This window comes from Podarcis muralis, chromosome 17 (assembly GCF_964188315.1).
Source record: "Podarcis muralis chromosome 17, rPodMur119.hap1.1, whole genome shotgun sequence".
Taxonomy (NCBI): Eukaryota; Metazoa; Chordata; class Lepidosauria; order Squamata; family Lacertidae; genus Podarcis; species Podarcis muralis.
The window spans coordinates 21,782,032-21,797,955 of record NC_135671.1 but is presented as its reverse complement, the minus strand read 5'-3'; the positions used below and the strand labels follow the sequence as shown (position 1 = coordinate 21,797,955).

The 15,924-nt window shown below is 39.3% G+C and overlaps 1 protein-coding gene across 2 annotated transcripts in view; it reads left to right on the top strand.

Moving 5' to 3' along the window:
• Nucleotides 1–15,924, top strand: part of UHRF2 (ubiquitin like with PHD and ring finger domains 2) — a 48,111-nt gene that overhangs the window by 23,082 nt on the left and 9,105 nt on the right. For both annotated transcript variants that reach the window (XM_028711954.2, XM_028711955.2), the window contains 7 exons: nucleotides 1,429–1,647; nucleotides 4,108–4,217; nucleotides 5,533–5,719; nucleotides 6,133–6,256; nucleotides 7,104–7,211; nucleotides 7,799–7,903; nucleotides 15,177–15,283. In XM_028711954.2, coding sequence (XP_028567787.2) covers nucleotides 1,429–1,647; nucleotides 4,108–4,217; nucleotides 5,533–5,719; nucleotides 6,133–6,256; nucleotides 7,104–7,211; nucleotides 7,799–7,903; nucleotides 15,177–15,283 — 960 coding nt within the window. The remainder of the gene's footprint in view (nucleotides 1–1,428; nucleotides 1,648–4,107; nucleotides 4,218–5,532; nucleotides 5,720–6,132; nucleotides 6,257–7,103; nucleotides 7,212–7,798; nucleotides 7,904–15,176; nucleotides 15,284–15,924) is intronic.

The window sequence follows — 15,924 nt, the reverse complement described above, 5'->3', positions numbered from 1 at the left end:
TGTGTTGCATACCTTTCACCATGCTAGTAGGAAAGGAAAAAGTGAAATTATTCTTTGCAGAACTAATGAACTCTTTTTTTCTTTCTATTTTACGTTTGTGATTTTTATGGTGAACTTCATTGCCAGTGTCATGGGGCAGCCCTAGATGTTTTGGCACCTGAGGCAAAATGCACTGCCACCCCTGCAATAGGATAGGAGGATAGGAGTCGTGAGGCTCTGCAAGGGCTTCCTCTCAAGTGAGAGTAATGGGCGAGGTCTCCCCTCCCCGCACTGAGGCTTTGCAAGAAGCCCTTGCTGAATCTCACTGCTGGGTTGGTGGGGGAAGGTGATTTTTTGGGTTTGATCCTGCCTTTTGGGTCTTACATTACTACTGCTACAGTTTCTTAAATTGCCATAAGAGCTTGGTGCTCCTCATATAATTTTGCACTTCCGATTGCTGGATCTTGTCTTCCTGTCTAACTGCAATACTAAGGAAATGAGGCTAGTTTACGTTTTAAATAACTTCTACTTTAACCATTTGAAATGTGATAGATACATAGTTTTTTTGGAGACACGTCTTTTATACTAGGGGTGTGGAACTGAGTCTGCTTGGTGGGCCAGATCTTTATCTTCTATAACATTCACACACCACATTTGTCAAGTGGGCATCACAATGACATCAGGTGATGGGGTGCTTTGAAGTCCTGAAAATGGTCAGTGCACGGGGCTTGCAAAGAGCCCTGCACAGTGCTTCGAAGTGCCACCAATCAGTTGATTGTTAGTGCTTCAAAGCGCTAAGTAGGACTCTTGGCAAGTCCCTTTGAGGATTGACTGGCTTCAGAGTTCCCCATGGGGAATTCAGTAGTGTATCCAATTCTAGGGCGCTTGAAGTGAGTTCCTATCACCTGATAAACACTTACTTCAAGCTCTGCTTTCTGCATTGGTGGCTGGCCATGGATTTCCCCAAGGCAACTCAAAGCATTTCCCAAGGGGAGTCCCCTTGGTAGTGCAGCCAGTCCTAGCTGATTGGTGGCAAGAGCATTCTTGCCTTGTCAGTGCACAACTGGGAATGCACTTGAAGGCTCCCGATTGTGTATTAGCAGCCATGTCTCCATCCACACCTCTCCTGAGGTGTTAGGTATGGGGTGAATGGGTATGGTTTGGGGTAAATGCCTGGTAGGCCAAATTCGGACCCATACCAGGCCTGCACCCACCCCTCCATTTCCTCTGGTGGGTTGGGAGTACCTCCAAAACAGTACTGAAGATGACATAGAAGCTTGAAGTGGGAATCTCCTCCTCTTCCATTGGCAGAGGTATCTGCTGGGTCCAAAACCTTTCAGCAAATGAAATGGCACAATTAGATCCAACTTCAACTGTTGCTGGTTTATTTTCTTTAATCTGTGATGTGGCTGATTCTCTCCTAACTTTTGGTTTGTTTATTTCTTTAAGGTATCCAGAGAGTGGCATCGTAGAAATGTCTGTCCGTAATCTACGGCCACGAGCAAGAACTATTTTGAAGTGGAATGAATTATGTGTGGGTGATTTGGTGATGGTTAACTACAATGTAGAGAGTCCGGAAGAGAGGGGATTCTGGTTTGATGCAGAAATAACCTCTCTGAGAGAGATTTCAAGGACTAACAAAGAAGTTTATGCCAAAATTTTGCTGGGGTAAGATTTTATTGGTTAATTTTGTCTTTGAGGAACCTTTTTAATGGAGATTCATCTTAGACATACTGAAAATTTGTATGTTTCATATATTTCAGCAGTGATCTTTTGAAAATTAAAATTTGCCACATACTTGAAATTATTATGATGAAATACAATATTTTATTTGCAGGTTGCAGTTATGTTTGCATAACTGTATTTCAAAATAACACACTTCTAATAAAGTGATCTGGAAGGTGCCATTCCAGTCACAGCATTTTATTTTTTCAGATTTACTTAATAATGTTGCTTGGTGTATATCTTCTTACTTGCATCTTCTACCCTGTGTATAAAAGTGGGTTGGTTGGGACTTTGTGTAACCTGCCTCTCAATGAACAACTAATTTAAGAGAACTCAACAGAATACACTTTAGTTCTGAAAAGTGCTTTTTTTCTAGAAAAAAGGTGTGGTACTGACCATGAGGTTGTTGCAGTAAGTGTCACACTTTTAACCACTGCTTTTTTTTCTAGAAAGAAAAGGTGCCAGTACTGCGTACGCTTGAGTACCCCCAGAAGTTAGAATTAGCACTTAAGTGCTTTTGGTCCATTTCTAGTTAATTCTGTATTAAATCAAAGAACTGTGATAATGAATATTTAGTAAATAAGGAAGAAATCAGGAACAATAGGGATAAAATAACTAGAATGTTAGACTGTTCCTATTATTCAATCATATTTTGCCGAATACCAGCACCCACCTACATAATTTTGGTGTGAAGATAGTCTATTTTACTTAACAATGTGTTTCCTTTTACTGTAAAGTTAAATATAACTGAAATTAATTTCATATCTGTCATAATACTGACAGAAATATTCTTACTGATCTTACATTCCCTGTATTTCAACTTTCTGCCCTTAAATCTTCAACCTTCTGGCCTCTGATGTTTTTTTTGCTGACCTTGAAAAGGCTCTTTCACAGTAACTATGGCAACTGCCAAATTAATTAGTTTCTTGTAGTGAGAATTGGTCTAAATATGGATCTCCTGCCAGAGGATTAAAAACTCATAATTCTCTTGACTGTCTTAGATTCAGTATTTTTATTATTTCTGACTTCTGTTTAGAATACTTGCTGTCATCTTTATTTGATAGGTTTAATGGTACTTACCACCTGTTCCTTGATTTGGTAGTTTAATTTTGAGCACATCTGTGTGTAGAATAAAGTTTATTTCAGATTTTTATTTTTTCAAAAATGGTGAAATGAGGAGGAAATACAAAGATGTAAGAAATAAAGGGTGGTTGTATTAGACAGTCTCAAGTCTGTTTTCTGTGCTTCAAGCATAGTTAATCACAAGTAAAATGTCTGCTGGGTTGCGCTTTTACTGTATTGCCAGCCTCGCTCCACAAGGATACAAAGAAAGTGTGCAGAAGGACTTTTTCACTCTTGTCCGTTTCCCTCTCAAATGTAAGCCATTTTCTTTTTGTTTAGTATGTCTGCCTTCCCGAAGCGTAAAGCAGGCTTGGCTTCTGAAATGAGCAAGACAAAATTGCAGCCAAGAAAGAGAAACTGCCCCATCGCACAAGAATTTGCTGGATTTTGAAACACGGCAGTGTTCTGTTCAGTATGGATGGCTGCCAGCGTAGATGCCCCTCCTCCTTTTCTCCTTGACGATTGAACAGTTCTTTCCCCCTGTAACAAGACTGTTTCCAGAGCCAAGGCAAATCATCGCTTCTTTGGTTTTTCTTCCCCTCCCATTCTGCTTATTGCAGCAGTGCTCAATAAGCCTGTGGTATGAAACATTTTGGCAGATTTTCCATCCTCACAATGGTGGCAGGGGAAACTTAAACAAATGCCAGTAAACTGAAAATCAAGGAGTCTGCCCTATTACCAGAAGGAGGAGTGAGAACAAGCACAAAAACTGACGACACTGAAAAGCAGTAGTCTTTAAGCACTCTCTTTCCATTTGTGCATTAATAGATAAGCTGGGCATCTTTTTGAACATAACAAGCCCACAACGTAGGCACATTTAACTTGTGTGCATTCAGCTTGGCAATTAAAAATAAAAAAGGGTGTGGGCACCCAGGGGAAAAGACTTTGGCAGTTTCACCTGTCATTGAACCCAATGTGTTTTGACTACATGCAATTTCAGCTTTCGCCGCTATCCCCGGAAAATAACCCTCAGTATAGTAAAGAAGTGCTTAGTCTTCTCAAGTTCTTCCAACAGTCTTTAGTGAGAGATTTTCTTTTTTTCCCCCTGGTGTTGTCTCCATAAAGCCAAAGCTCTAATAAATAACATTTAATAGATGGTGATTCAAATGAAAATAGTGCTAAATAGAAGATCGTGATAAATGATAGTAAAACTCAGAGTGTATTTATAAAATTTCAACTGACATGAGTGTTTTGAAGTAGCAGTTATCTGTTTTCAATTGGCCAATGCTATAATTGGAATTGGAGAAACTGAGCTCAAAACTTTTATGCTTTAATTTTCAGCGGTCCAGAAAATGTCATAAATGATTGCAAACTCCTTTTTATAGAGGAAATATACAAGATTGAAAAGCCAGGAGCATATCCACTGACATTTGCAGACGGAGAGTTCAAAAGTAGGCATATTCTATTATTTATACAATTTTCTGTTCTTTATACAGTATTTTCAAAATTGTCACTTATAAAAGTTGTCAAAGAGCTTTTTCAAATTGTGGAAGTAATAACACTTCGTTTCCAGAATGGTTAATGTGGGTAGATATGCAGACTGTGTCAGTTCATGAAAATAGATTTATGTTGTGGTTATCTTGGTTGTTGTTGTTTATTAGACAAAAACACCTGTCTCAATTAGTTATTGGATGAATGCCCACACCTAGCTAACCTTGAAATCAAATTAAGAGGAAATAGCTTTTATTCAGTTCAGGAGTATCATTCAACCCTGACTAATCAGCCAACTTCCTTTACTAACGACTCAACTGTTAACCAGTTCCCTTTTACTGGAGCCTCTCTATGCCGAATCTACATCCATAGTTAAAAGGGATAAAAGTAGCAAATAAAAATTGCCATTTCGCAAGTAGTTCTTGAGCTGAAACTTTGATTCATCTGATTAAGTGCAAGGTTCTTTATTTATAGTATGACCCAGTAAAAGCAAAAGTAATCAAATATATATTCTAGAGTCCCTTAAAACAATTAAAGACCAAGGCTTGCATTCAGTGTTGGTTCTATTTGGAACAGAGCCATTGAAATGAATGCACAGGAGTAACTTAAGTTTACTTTCACCTAACTACCAAGCCCAAGCATCACCATTTCCTATTCTGCTTCAGAATTGCCCCATTTGAGTTAGCCACAATCTCCAGAGAATTCATAGAAGGTATGGCTGTCATTATTGCACAGTTTTGTCAGTGGAGGATTTCTGTCTTCCCATACATAGATTTCATACGGGGATATGGTGAGTAGACAATCACAATTAGCCAACCCAAGTTGCATTTATTTTTTGCCTCCGCAACACTTTGGGACACTGTTAATGTGGTGAAATCTTACTTCTTACTAATGTGGTGCCTCAAGTTCCTCTGTACTCTCCACTTTGTAGACAATCATGCTTATATGTCTTGTGGCAGAGCTCAAACCCTTATCAGATTGGTTTTCTGCAGGGCAATCAAATCTGACCACCCAGCTGTCCAGACCTAGAGGCTTCTTGGGCTAATGGCTTCCCCACTTTTACCTGTCTGAGGATGCATCTGCCGTAAGAAGTTCAACACTTCCTGCAGTGTTGCTCTTGTTTAACTTGTTCATAACTCAGTCCCCAACAGCTATCTATAGTCACCACTCACTTGATCATAAGTATAGCTTGTTGTTTTAATCAGTTTTCTGTGGAATATACTTTTAGGCCCCTCACTGAAAGGAAAGCTCGTTTTATGCCATTTTTCATTGCAGGAAAGAGTGGTCCAGAATGCAAGCATTGCAGAGCGGACCCTGATAAAGAATGCCGATTTTGCTCTTGTTATTTGTGTGGAGGGAAACAAGATGCCCACATGCAACTTCTTTGTGATGAGTGCAATATGGCCTACCATATATACTGCCTGAACCCACCTTTAAGCAAGATACCAGAAGATGAAGACTGGTAAATAATGAAACACTATTTCATTTTTAAATGTTCAGTATGTGGGATTGTATGAAGAATAGAATTTCCGTTTAATAAGAGTGTAGGTTTGTCCCTAACTTCGAGCTGTGCTTTAGAGCGATGAGCCCAGGAACCTCATGTGAGAGTGACTTGGCCTTGGAATGACAAAATATTGGGGAATATACAATTGTGGTTATTTCTGTACTGATTTTTGAATAATTGCAGCCTATATCCATACTTCAAATACTCAAAAAGGCAGCAGCATTAGAACAAAGGAGTAGCATTGAAACAAGGGGCAATGACGAAGATGTGGGGGTTTTTTTAGTCCATGCTGGTTATAATACAAAAAACAAATACCTTTGGTTTATTTTTCAGGTAGTGGTGTTAATTTTAAACCATTCCATTGTTTTTAGGTACTGTCCTTCCTGTAAAAATGATTCTAATGAAGTTGTAAAAGCTGGGGAAAAGCTCAAGCAGAGTAAAAAGAAGGCAAAGATGCCATCTGCCTACACAGACAGCCAGCGAGATTGGGGCAAGGTAAAGTGTATTTAGAAACAGTTGCGTTTATTTATTTAAAATAATTTATAAATCACGTAATATTTCAGAAATCTCTAAAACAGTATGCAGTCTAAAAAGCAGTATATCATTAAGAAACAACAACAAAGCAACCTAAAACCAAGAAATCAGCAGTATAAAAACACATAAAAGCCAATAAAAGAAAAATTATGAGAACTTCAACATTCAAAACAGGATCCAGTCTTATGGTTCTGGGATAATGTGTGCAAAAATGTAAGTCTTCAAAAGACATCTGAAGCAACCAATGAATGCTGCTTCACGTATGGCAGAGTGTAAGGCATTCCACAGAACAGGGAAAACAACAGAAAATGTCAGTTTTTCAAGCCACCTCTTTCTTTAAGTCTGTATTGGGACATAATTCAGTTGACCTGTAAATCACCCTATATGACTTGGAAATGTGATACCTGAAGGATTGTCTATTCCCTTGTGAATCTGACTATTCTTTAAGATCATAACCATGAGATCTTTCAAATATGCCCCTTCCCCCATTTCAAAGTGATAATGCACTGAAGTAGGTTTTGTTCACACCAGAAGAATGTCCTTTTTGATTCAAGTGATAGGCTAGGGTTGAACACAGCTAAAATGGGTATCTCATCAGAAAGCTCCACAATCACTTTGCTAAATCACTTATTTATTTATTTATTTGGTTGGTTGGTTGGTTGGTTGGTTGGTTGGTTGCATTTTTTTAATTGCTTCCTGTAAAATATATTGAAGTAATTTTGTAATAAAAATTGTATGTAAAAGCAATTTCAATTGCAATACATATACAGGCTGGAATACATCACCTTCTTGTCTCTTGTGTTTGTAGGGTATGGCTTGTGTTGGTCGTACTAAGGAATGCACTATTGTTCCTTCTAACCACTATGGACCCATACCTGGAGTTCCTGTTGGAGCAACCTGGAAGTTCAGAGTTCAGGTATTAAATAAATCAGGGATGGGCAGATCAGGCTTGTGCAGTCTATTTTGTTCTTTTAATAAATACCTGAGGACCGCCAACTGGAGCCATGGAACAGGCTACTTCTGGGAAAAGATGTTAAGAATAACACTGTAAGAGGTGGGAAAAGACTTGTCATTACCATTGTTAAATAATTGGGAGTCAAGACACTTTCTAGAAAGCATCCAAAAACCTACCAGTAAGTCTCAGTCTACCTTTTGTCTTTTCCTGATGTAGGTTACATGCTCTTACTTTTGTAACCTTAAGCTTTCTTCTTTCCTTGTGTCATCTTCACCAGTAAGCAACTTCATCCCAATTGAATTTTCAATATTTAAAACAGTTTGTGATGCCATCAGCCATTATCTAAAGAGTCTGCTATAAGCCAGTGGTGGTTCACACTGTATTGGAGGCAGTTTCCAAATTTCAACCTAAGAATTTTGAAACTATTTACAAAAGCGGCTTATCTGTTATGGAAAGCCGCAGTTCAGAGAAAAAGGTTAATGCAAACTACATTGTTCCATCACTGTAAGAACTTGTTTCAAACTACTTTCACTTGTTTTATCACCAAGGTGAGTGAAGCAGGTGTTCATAGACCTCATGTTGGTGGAATTCATGGACGGAGTAATGATGGAGCTTATTCCCTTGTGCTGGCTGGAGGATTTGAAGATGAAGTAGTAAGTTTTATATCCAGATTTGTTTATGTGCACTGAGAGTTGATTTAATTTCTTTATTAAATACCATATCTAGAGAAAACTTGACAATATTTAACGGCACTTGTAATATTGCAACAAACATTTTAAAATAGGTGTATCTCTGGTTGTGTATGTACCTACTTGTCTATCATTTATATATGTGTTAGTAGAGACCCAGTTTGTGAGCATCCTGGAAGCCCAATTGGTTGGGTGGGGGGATGAAAGGAGAAAACACTCAAATCCTTCTCTCTCCCCCACCCCTAACCTAGTCTTGGGGGACAGAAGAAGGGCTCAAAGCAGTCATTGGCAACAGCTATTTAGGAATTATGTGCTCAAATGACTTGCTTCATTCCTTTGTTTCCCTTTCTCGGCATCTAAAATTCACCCCACCTTCTCCCCTACAGGATTCTGTAGGAGCAGGTCTATACTTGCATCAAATAGGCAGCCTTGATTTCAAGGCTATTTGCCAGCAAGTCAGATTAAGTGTATCATTTTTTACCTATACAAGCCCTAAACAGTTTGGGACTTGTTTATGTACGGAAATGCCTCTGCCCAAGATGATCTGCTGGAAAGGCCATGCTGGTGGTTCCAAATGGAAAATAAATATGTGGGTTACTTAGACTGATGCCAACAGTGTATAGCTTCTCGTAGCAGCTGAAAAACAGCCTTTTTGTTCAGTCTTCTTTAGTAAAGTAGTCATAATGATCTGTACAGTGCAAATTCACTGATAATTCAACATCATATGTTTGATACAATCTGCCATTGCGTCTTGCAACAAAGAGTCGGATGTAAATTGAAAAAATAAATAAACATGTTTTCAAAATAGAGGGTTTTACTTCTAAAAGCTACCTATTTTTGGAAACTCATCAGAAATGAAAGTTTCCCCCCCCCAAATTATTTTTTTATTAATTTTCCAAATTATTACAAATCCAATCAAATTAATTTAATACAGTTTCTTAAAATAAAGTTTCCCGCTCTGGTTCCGAACATAAGATCATCATCCTCACAAAGGCGCATCATTTCTTTTTAAAAGCCCAGTTGACGTCCTTCACTTGCTGTTAAACCATTCTTCCAGCTGGCCATTTTTCCACCATACAAACAGCACCTTCATTAAGTAATCCATTTCACGGGTGTAGTCCTTCATGTACATTGTTGTTCCAGACCTGGTGTGCTGGGAGAGTTCATTACTATCTTCCATTATTCAGTTCTTTGCAGTGTTTATCTGGATGGTACAAGGTCACATTCCATTTCTTCCACAGTTTACCAACTAGCATATGAGCTGCAGCCATAAACAACTCACAGAATTCATATCCAAACTCCGCCATTAATTGTGTGTTTTAATTATTTGTGTATTTTTTTGTTCTGATCTGATTTTTTAATTACTATATTGCTTTATCTATTAAAAAAATTCTCTAAGCAGAGTACAAAAAACCCGAAGCAACAACAGACAACTTAAAACAAAATATTACCAAAATACACTGTTACATACATATAAAATTTATTACATTAATGCATAGTTACTAATCTATCTCAATATCAGTTTGTTTTCCTTTGGATACAGTTTCCCTCCCAGCCTCGGGGTTCTCACCCAGGGTGCAAAGAAACACAGCTCACTCACAAACTTCTAACAGTGAGAAGAGATCCTGGAAACAGTGGATCCTATTCTCTCACTCTAGGTTTGCTTTTTATGTGCAGAGCAGACCAACCAAAGGTGAATGGTACCTTCCTTAGGCTGCCCACAGCTAGGTCCCATTTCAACTGTGCTATCCACACTCAGGTCCAGGTCCAGCAGGTTCGTTTAGTTTCCCAGAGGATCTCCTCCTAATAGTAAAACTTCAGAATCTACTGGGAAGCAATGTCCATTGATGTCTTCCTGAGCCTACACATGTGAAGATCAAAGCTGCAAATACAGGCTCAGCTCAGGTTTCTTTCCATAATGCTCAGGCCAAAAATACAGCTGCTGTTCTTTAGAATCTTCAGAATGAGGGTCTCTTTGCTTTAGAATTATTTTAGTATTTCACTAGCAGATTCCAAGCACAGATAGTTAGACTCAAACTCCCTTGAAATTGTTGACCCTCCTCTCCCACAACAACATACACTTTGATTTAATGTTTGCTACCATATAGTGTTTAGCTATTCACAATGTTGGGATTTATTTTTTACAAAAATTCAGCCATAGAAAATTGTGATTTTGCCTCAGTTGCATCTGGTAACACAAATGACACATGCACTTAGGAAAAAGGTTGCATGTGGAGTAAGATGAAGCTTACTGACATTTATATCCATGTTTTTATTATATTACATTTTTCTTGTGGTGGCAATCCTGGTTTTCCCCTGCATTGTTTTATTTATTACATCTATATTGTGCCTTACTTCCAAGATGGAAATCAAGGTGGTGCTTGTACATGGGGTTCTGAGGCATCCTGCCAATATTCTGTGATCCAGAAGAGTATTCCTGTTAGGCCTAATCTGACAGAGATGATAACCTATGCCTGGTTCATACCACTTCACACTCCAAGATGGGTTTCACATGATTTAAAGTTGCTCTGTACAAAAACAAAAACCTGTAGAAAACATGTAGAAAACTAGCACATCCGATAAATCACTTCTACCTGATATGGTACCCATCTACATGTCAATAGTTTTTTGTACAGAGAAACATACAGTGTTTCAGACAAGACACAGATTGACCGCCTCAGTGAGAATTAGGTTTAGGAGGCTGCAGATTAAAAAACATAAATAGCAATATTTACCTGTAAAGAGTAAGATATTTGTGGCATAGTATCTCTTAAAACAAACTATTTTATGTGAATTAGCAGTGTTCCTCCACTTCTGCCACCAACAAATCACAAGCCTGCCTTCAGATGATACAACAAGCCAGACTGGCTTATTCTGTCTGCCGCACCATAGCAAAGGGGTGGAACGCCATGGGGACCCATTCACATTAAACCATAGTTTGTTTTTAACTATGGTTTACTGTTCCCTGCAACCAGGCCAGTGTCTAGCCCCTGGAAGCAGATATTGGGAAATTAAGCTGCAAGCTGTTCTGTGTGATGAAACAATATTTGTCTCTTTTTGATTTCATGAATCTAGCTATGGTTTGTTTAGGCATAAGCTGTTTTCTACAATCAGAGTAATGTTTACACCCTCTTCTTCAGCTCTGTACCATCAGGAGGAATTCTGAAGCATGCTTCAGGTGAACGATAAAGCAGTAAGCAATGTGTTAAGAGTTGTTTTTAAGAGCCATTAGTAAAGAAAATGAAATGAACCTTCTCAGTAGCATCATAATATTATGTATTCTTTGCCAAACACTTATTCAGTTCTTTTTACTGCTGTGATATATAAGATATCAAGGGCGTTTGGTTGAAGAAATCCCATGAGAGCTTACTTGGTGCTGATAAATTATCATCACTGGAAAGAACTGCGAAGGTCAAGGCATGTGGTCCTAATATCCTAACAAAGCTAGCTGCATAAGCATAGCTTGGTAGCATACCATGACTTCTGAGTCTGTTGACTTTTCTTTTCTTTTTTCTTGGTGATGATGATGATGGGTTAGCAAGTGATGTGTTTGAGAAGCTCAATGAGCTAAAGTACCACTCAAATTATGTACACTTTTGTGCACTGATATTTTTATCTTACAGTTAGATTTTATTATAGAAGTGTTTAAGCCTCCCTTTTCACTACACTGCCTATAAGTCAGGTTTGCCAAATACATATTTGTGATCCAGAAACTTCTGTGCCAGAGTTGCAGTCCTGTATCGTTTCTGTATCTGACAAGTGACCTGATTTGGTTGAGTGAACAGTAGATCTTGGCAGTGCCTCAGGAAAAGATGGTAGAAACCTAAAGATGAATAATTGTGGAATAATCTTTTTCACTTGGACTTATACCGGCATAGTAGAACCAGCACTATTAACTAAGTTTAAGAGGTTGAAATCCCCTTTCTCGGAATCCTCTTCTCCTACTTCACAAGTTCTCCTTCCCTGCAGTAGGTTCTGAAGTTAGATTCCAAGCACAGATAGGTTAACATTAGCCAGGCAACACCCATAATCCTAAACCAAGGAAAGAGAGATCAAAGGGAATTTGCATGTGAGAGAAGGGGCTGCTTGGTCAATTCTGTGGTTTCATCTCCACCCTTAAGCACAAGTACATGGCCATGCTAGCATTGCATCTATATTGGTCTTAAATATTATTTCTATCCTCTCTCTTTCCCCCTTACTTTATATGGCCTGTTATAGGAATTTGTAAGTACTTGGAAATTTGTTAAACTTACAGACTGTATCTTATGATAATATGATAAATGGGTTTTGTAGTGTTCTTCGTATTTCTACTCAGAAAAAGTCCTGTTGAGTTCAGTAGGACTTACTCTTAGATAAGTAAAGTAGCCTTAGAAGACCAAACCTATATGGGTGATGATCAGCTATGTCATACTTAGAATGTTGTTTAGTCGTGTCCGACACTTCGTGACCCCATGGACCAGAGCACGCCAGGCACTCCTGTCTTCCATACTTAGAATAGGTCTGTTAAAAATTATGAAGTCAATTGGGGTAACTTAAGTACCTTGAATTGGCTGGGTCTGCTGTGAATACTGTAACACACCCGCAAGCAAATACCATATGTGAATGAATGGATGAATAAATGGATAAATGAATGTGGCACAGACAAATGAATATGCAACAAATATTAAAGATGAAACTGAGTCCCCTTGAACTCAAGATGACTTTCTTCTGAGTAGACAAGCCTAAGATTGCACTTGAAAAATCCCTTCCTCAGCTAAGTTTCTCACCTTTCTCTAGTGATCTGTTATCGTTCCACTTCATCTTCATGATGAGGTGGATTAAATTGATGTATCTAGTAGCATAATAATAATTAATAGCCCTTAATGCTCTTATCGATTGCTTATAAAACATTATAAATCATTCACGTATGCTTCATAATTCATTAATCATTTTTTAGTTCATAAGATGTGAACTAAAGATGTAGGTTGCTGCAATGGATTCAGCTCCTGATCTCTATAGGTCAGGTTGAGGGGTAGAGGGTCTGGCAGGAAGGAGAGACAGGCATCAACAAGAAGGAGGCCACAGCACTGTGAAAAGGAGGCATCTTTGCTAGAGAAGGTCTATGGCAGGGGTGCCCTTGCCAGGTCTCGCTTTTCCTGTCACTGGCAGGCCTCTCCTTCCAGTTCTGTCCCCTTAAAGATGCGATCCTGTGCAGTGCTGGTGCACTCATCCCCTGACCTTTTAAAAACCCTGTTCTAACTTTATATAGTGGGTGGCACTGTGGGTAAAACTTCAGCGCCTAGGACTTGCCGATCGCATGGTCGGCGGTTCAGATCCCCGTGGCGGGGTGCGCTCCCGTCGTTCGGTCCCAGCGCCTGCCAACCTAGCAGTTCGAAAGCACCTCTGGGTGCAAGTAGATAAATAGGAACCGCTTACCAGCGGGAAGGTAAACGGCGTTCCGTGTGCTGCGCTGGCTCGCCAGATGCAGCTTGTCACGCTGGCCACGTGACCCGGAAGTGTCTGCGGACAGCGCTGGCTCCCGGCCTATAGAGTGAGATGAGCGCACAACCCCGGAGTCTGTCAAGACTGGCCCATACGGGCAGGGGTACCTTTACCTTTTTAACTTTATATCCACATAGGAATTGCTTTGGGGTGGATGTGTTGCTTCCAGGGTGGCACAGGGCAAATCAGCCCAATTTGGGGGGCACAAAAGGGTCAGGAGGTCCACTCACAGCCTGACTTCCTTTCTTGCTGCTGACTGCATTTTAAAATTGTATTAGCCAACACATTTCAACCTTTCTTTAATCATTTTTATAGTCTGTTTTGCATGCTCACATTCTTGACAACTCAAGAGAAAAGGAAAGGATAGATCCTCCTCCCTTGCTTTTCAGTTTCCAAAATTTTTGTGATGTTAATAGAGTATACTTGAAATTCTGTTGCAGTAGGTTTGTTCCAGTTCATTTGCAGTTATTGTATTGTGGTGAGAGAAAACCTTAGTATTTTGTTAGTGTATGCTTTTACCAGGAGAATGTGGGAATGCTCTTTATACATGAAAAATTACATTTTTTCCTGAACAATTGATAGCAACTTTGTTTAGCCCATTAATACTTAGCAAACTGCTGTATTCATCCCAGTTGCTGAACGAATTTGTCTTGTGCTTAGATCCCCACTCCCCCAAAGTTTATGTGTGGTATCCATTAGGGGGTCTTCCACTGATAGGCATCCTTCAGTGGAATGGGGAAGGAGACTATTTTCAGTAATTCCCCCTTCTCCAAAATCTGATCTGGAGGGTTGAGCGACCCTTGAGAGCAGATTGGAGAGCTATGGGGGCAGGGAAAGAATGTCTGGAAATTGTCTTCCTCCCCAGTGGAGAAACACCAATGGGATATTATTACCTTACGTGGTTACAGATTCCTTAAAATGTCTGAGGAAAGGTAGCAAACCATTGAGGGAGTACAAGTCTGTTCCACTTCCAAAACGTTTGGAAACAATGATGCAACTTCCGATTGGCTGCAGGAAGCTCCTGCAGCCAATCAGGAGCTGTGGAAGCTGCGCCAGACATTTGGGTTCCAAAGAACGTTTGTAAACCAGAATACTCACTTCCGGGTTTCGGAGCCAAAACCTATGAGTGCCAAGGTGTTTGGCTTCCAAGGTATGACTGTAGTTGAACAGGGTATGTCAGAATAACTTGCCAAACATCATTCAGAGTGAGTCCAACAGACCCTTGTGATCTGTTGATTTCTGTTTTGGAGAGGAGATGATAGAAGGCAGCATTTGCCAACTTAGTTCCCTCCAGATGTATTGTGCTACAATTCCCATCAAGCCCAGCAAGAGCCAGGTTGGCGAAGACAGATGAATGTGCTAAACTGTCTTACAATGTATCATAATTGAAGAATCCTTTTTAGAACAATAAAATCATTGACAGACTCTAACTTTGGGTTGGGGAAAACACTTTATGGAGAACAATCTCCTCATCTGTGTACCTCATCAACCTCTTTTCCAGACAAACAAACTTAAATCTGTGCTACTAAAAAGTTGTTTATAGCAGCCAGTATTCTTATGTGTTGTAATATATATGTATACTTCCCATACTCATATACTGATAAAGATATGACCTAAAAATCGGTGGCATCAGCAGATCAAGCGCTGACCTGTTTTTATATGCGAGGCAATTGTTAACTTTGTTAACACAATTTTCTACTAGTATATTTGAGTTTTTGCAGTCCTGACATTTTAAAGAGTAATTAATCTCATATAGGATCGAGGTGATGAATTTACTTACACTGGGAGCGGTGGAAGAGATCTGTCCGGCAACAAAAGGATTGGAGAACATTCATTTGATCAAACTTTGACACACATGAACAGGTAAGCTGTGCCATATTCTTACATTAAAAGGAGAAAATAATCTGACTCTACCGCAACTATGCTCTGAATGTTGTCATGAACTATTCATACAATTTTTTCCCCTCTAGAATAAACACTCCAGTGAACCTGTTTATTTGCTGAAATTTGATTATTATTAATCTAGATATTCTGTGATTCTCCAGTGGTTTGACTTCACCCCCAGAAATGCACTCCGTTGTTTTTTGAGACAGACAGATGCCTCCATCTTTTTTAAATTGGATTGCATTAATTGCTTCTTTATTTTTCTTTACTAATACAGGCAACTCCCAATTTGGTGCAGGGGTTGCGTTTCTGGTCCTCGTTTGCATCAACGGAGCACTCATAAAGCCACCCTGTTATGCCCCATTCTGTTCCACCCCCATTTTGCCCTCTTCTGGGTCCAAAAAGGACCCATGGTCGTGCGTCAATTGAGCATGCACAAAATGCTCACCTCCTGTATGCTATTTTAATATGGCTTTGTTGGTTTAAATGTTACTTTTTAATTCTTAGTTACATTTGTGAGCCACTATGAGCTCAGCTTTATTGTTGACAAAGTGGCATATAAATACTAAAACAAATCAAAGCGTATTTACTTGGGAGCAAGCAGTGATGGGAGCAAGCAG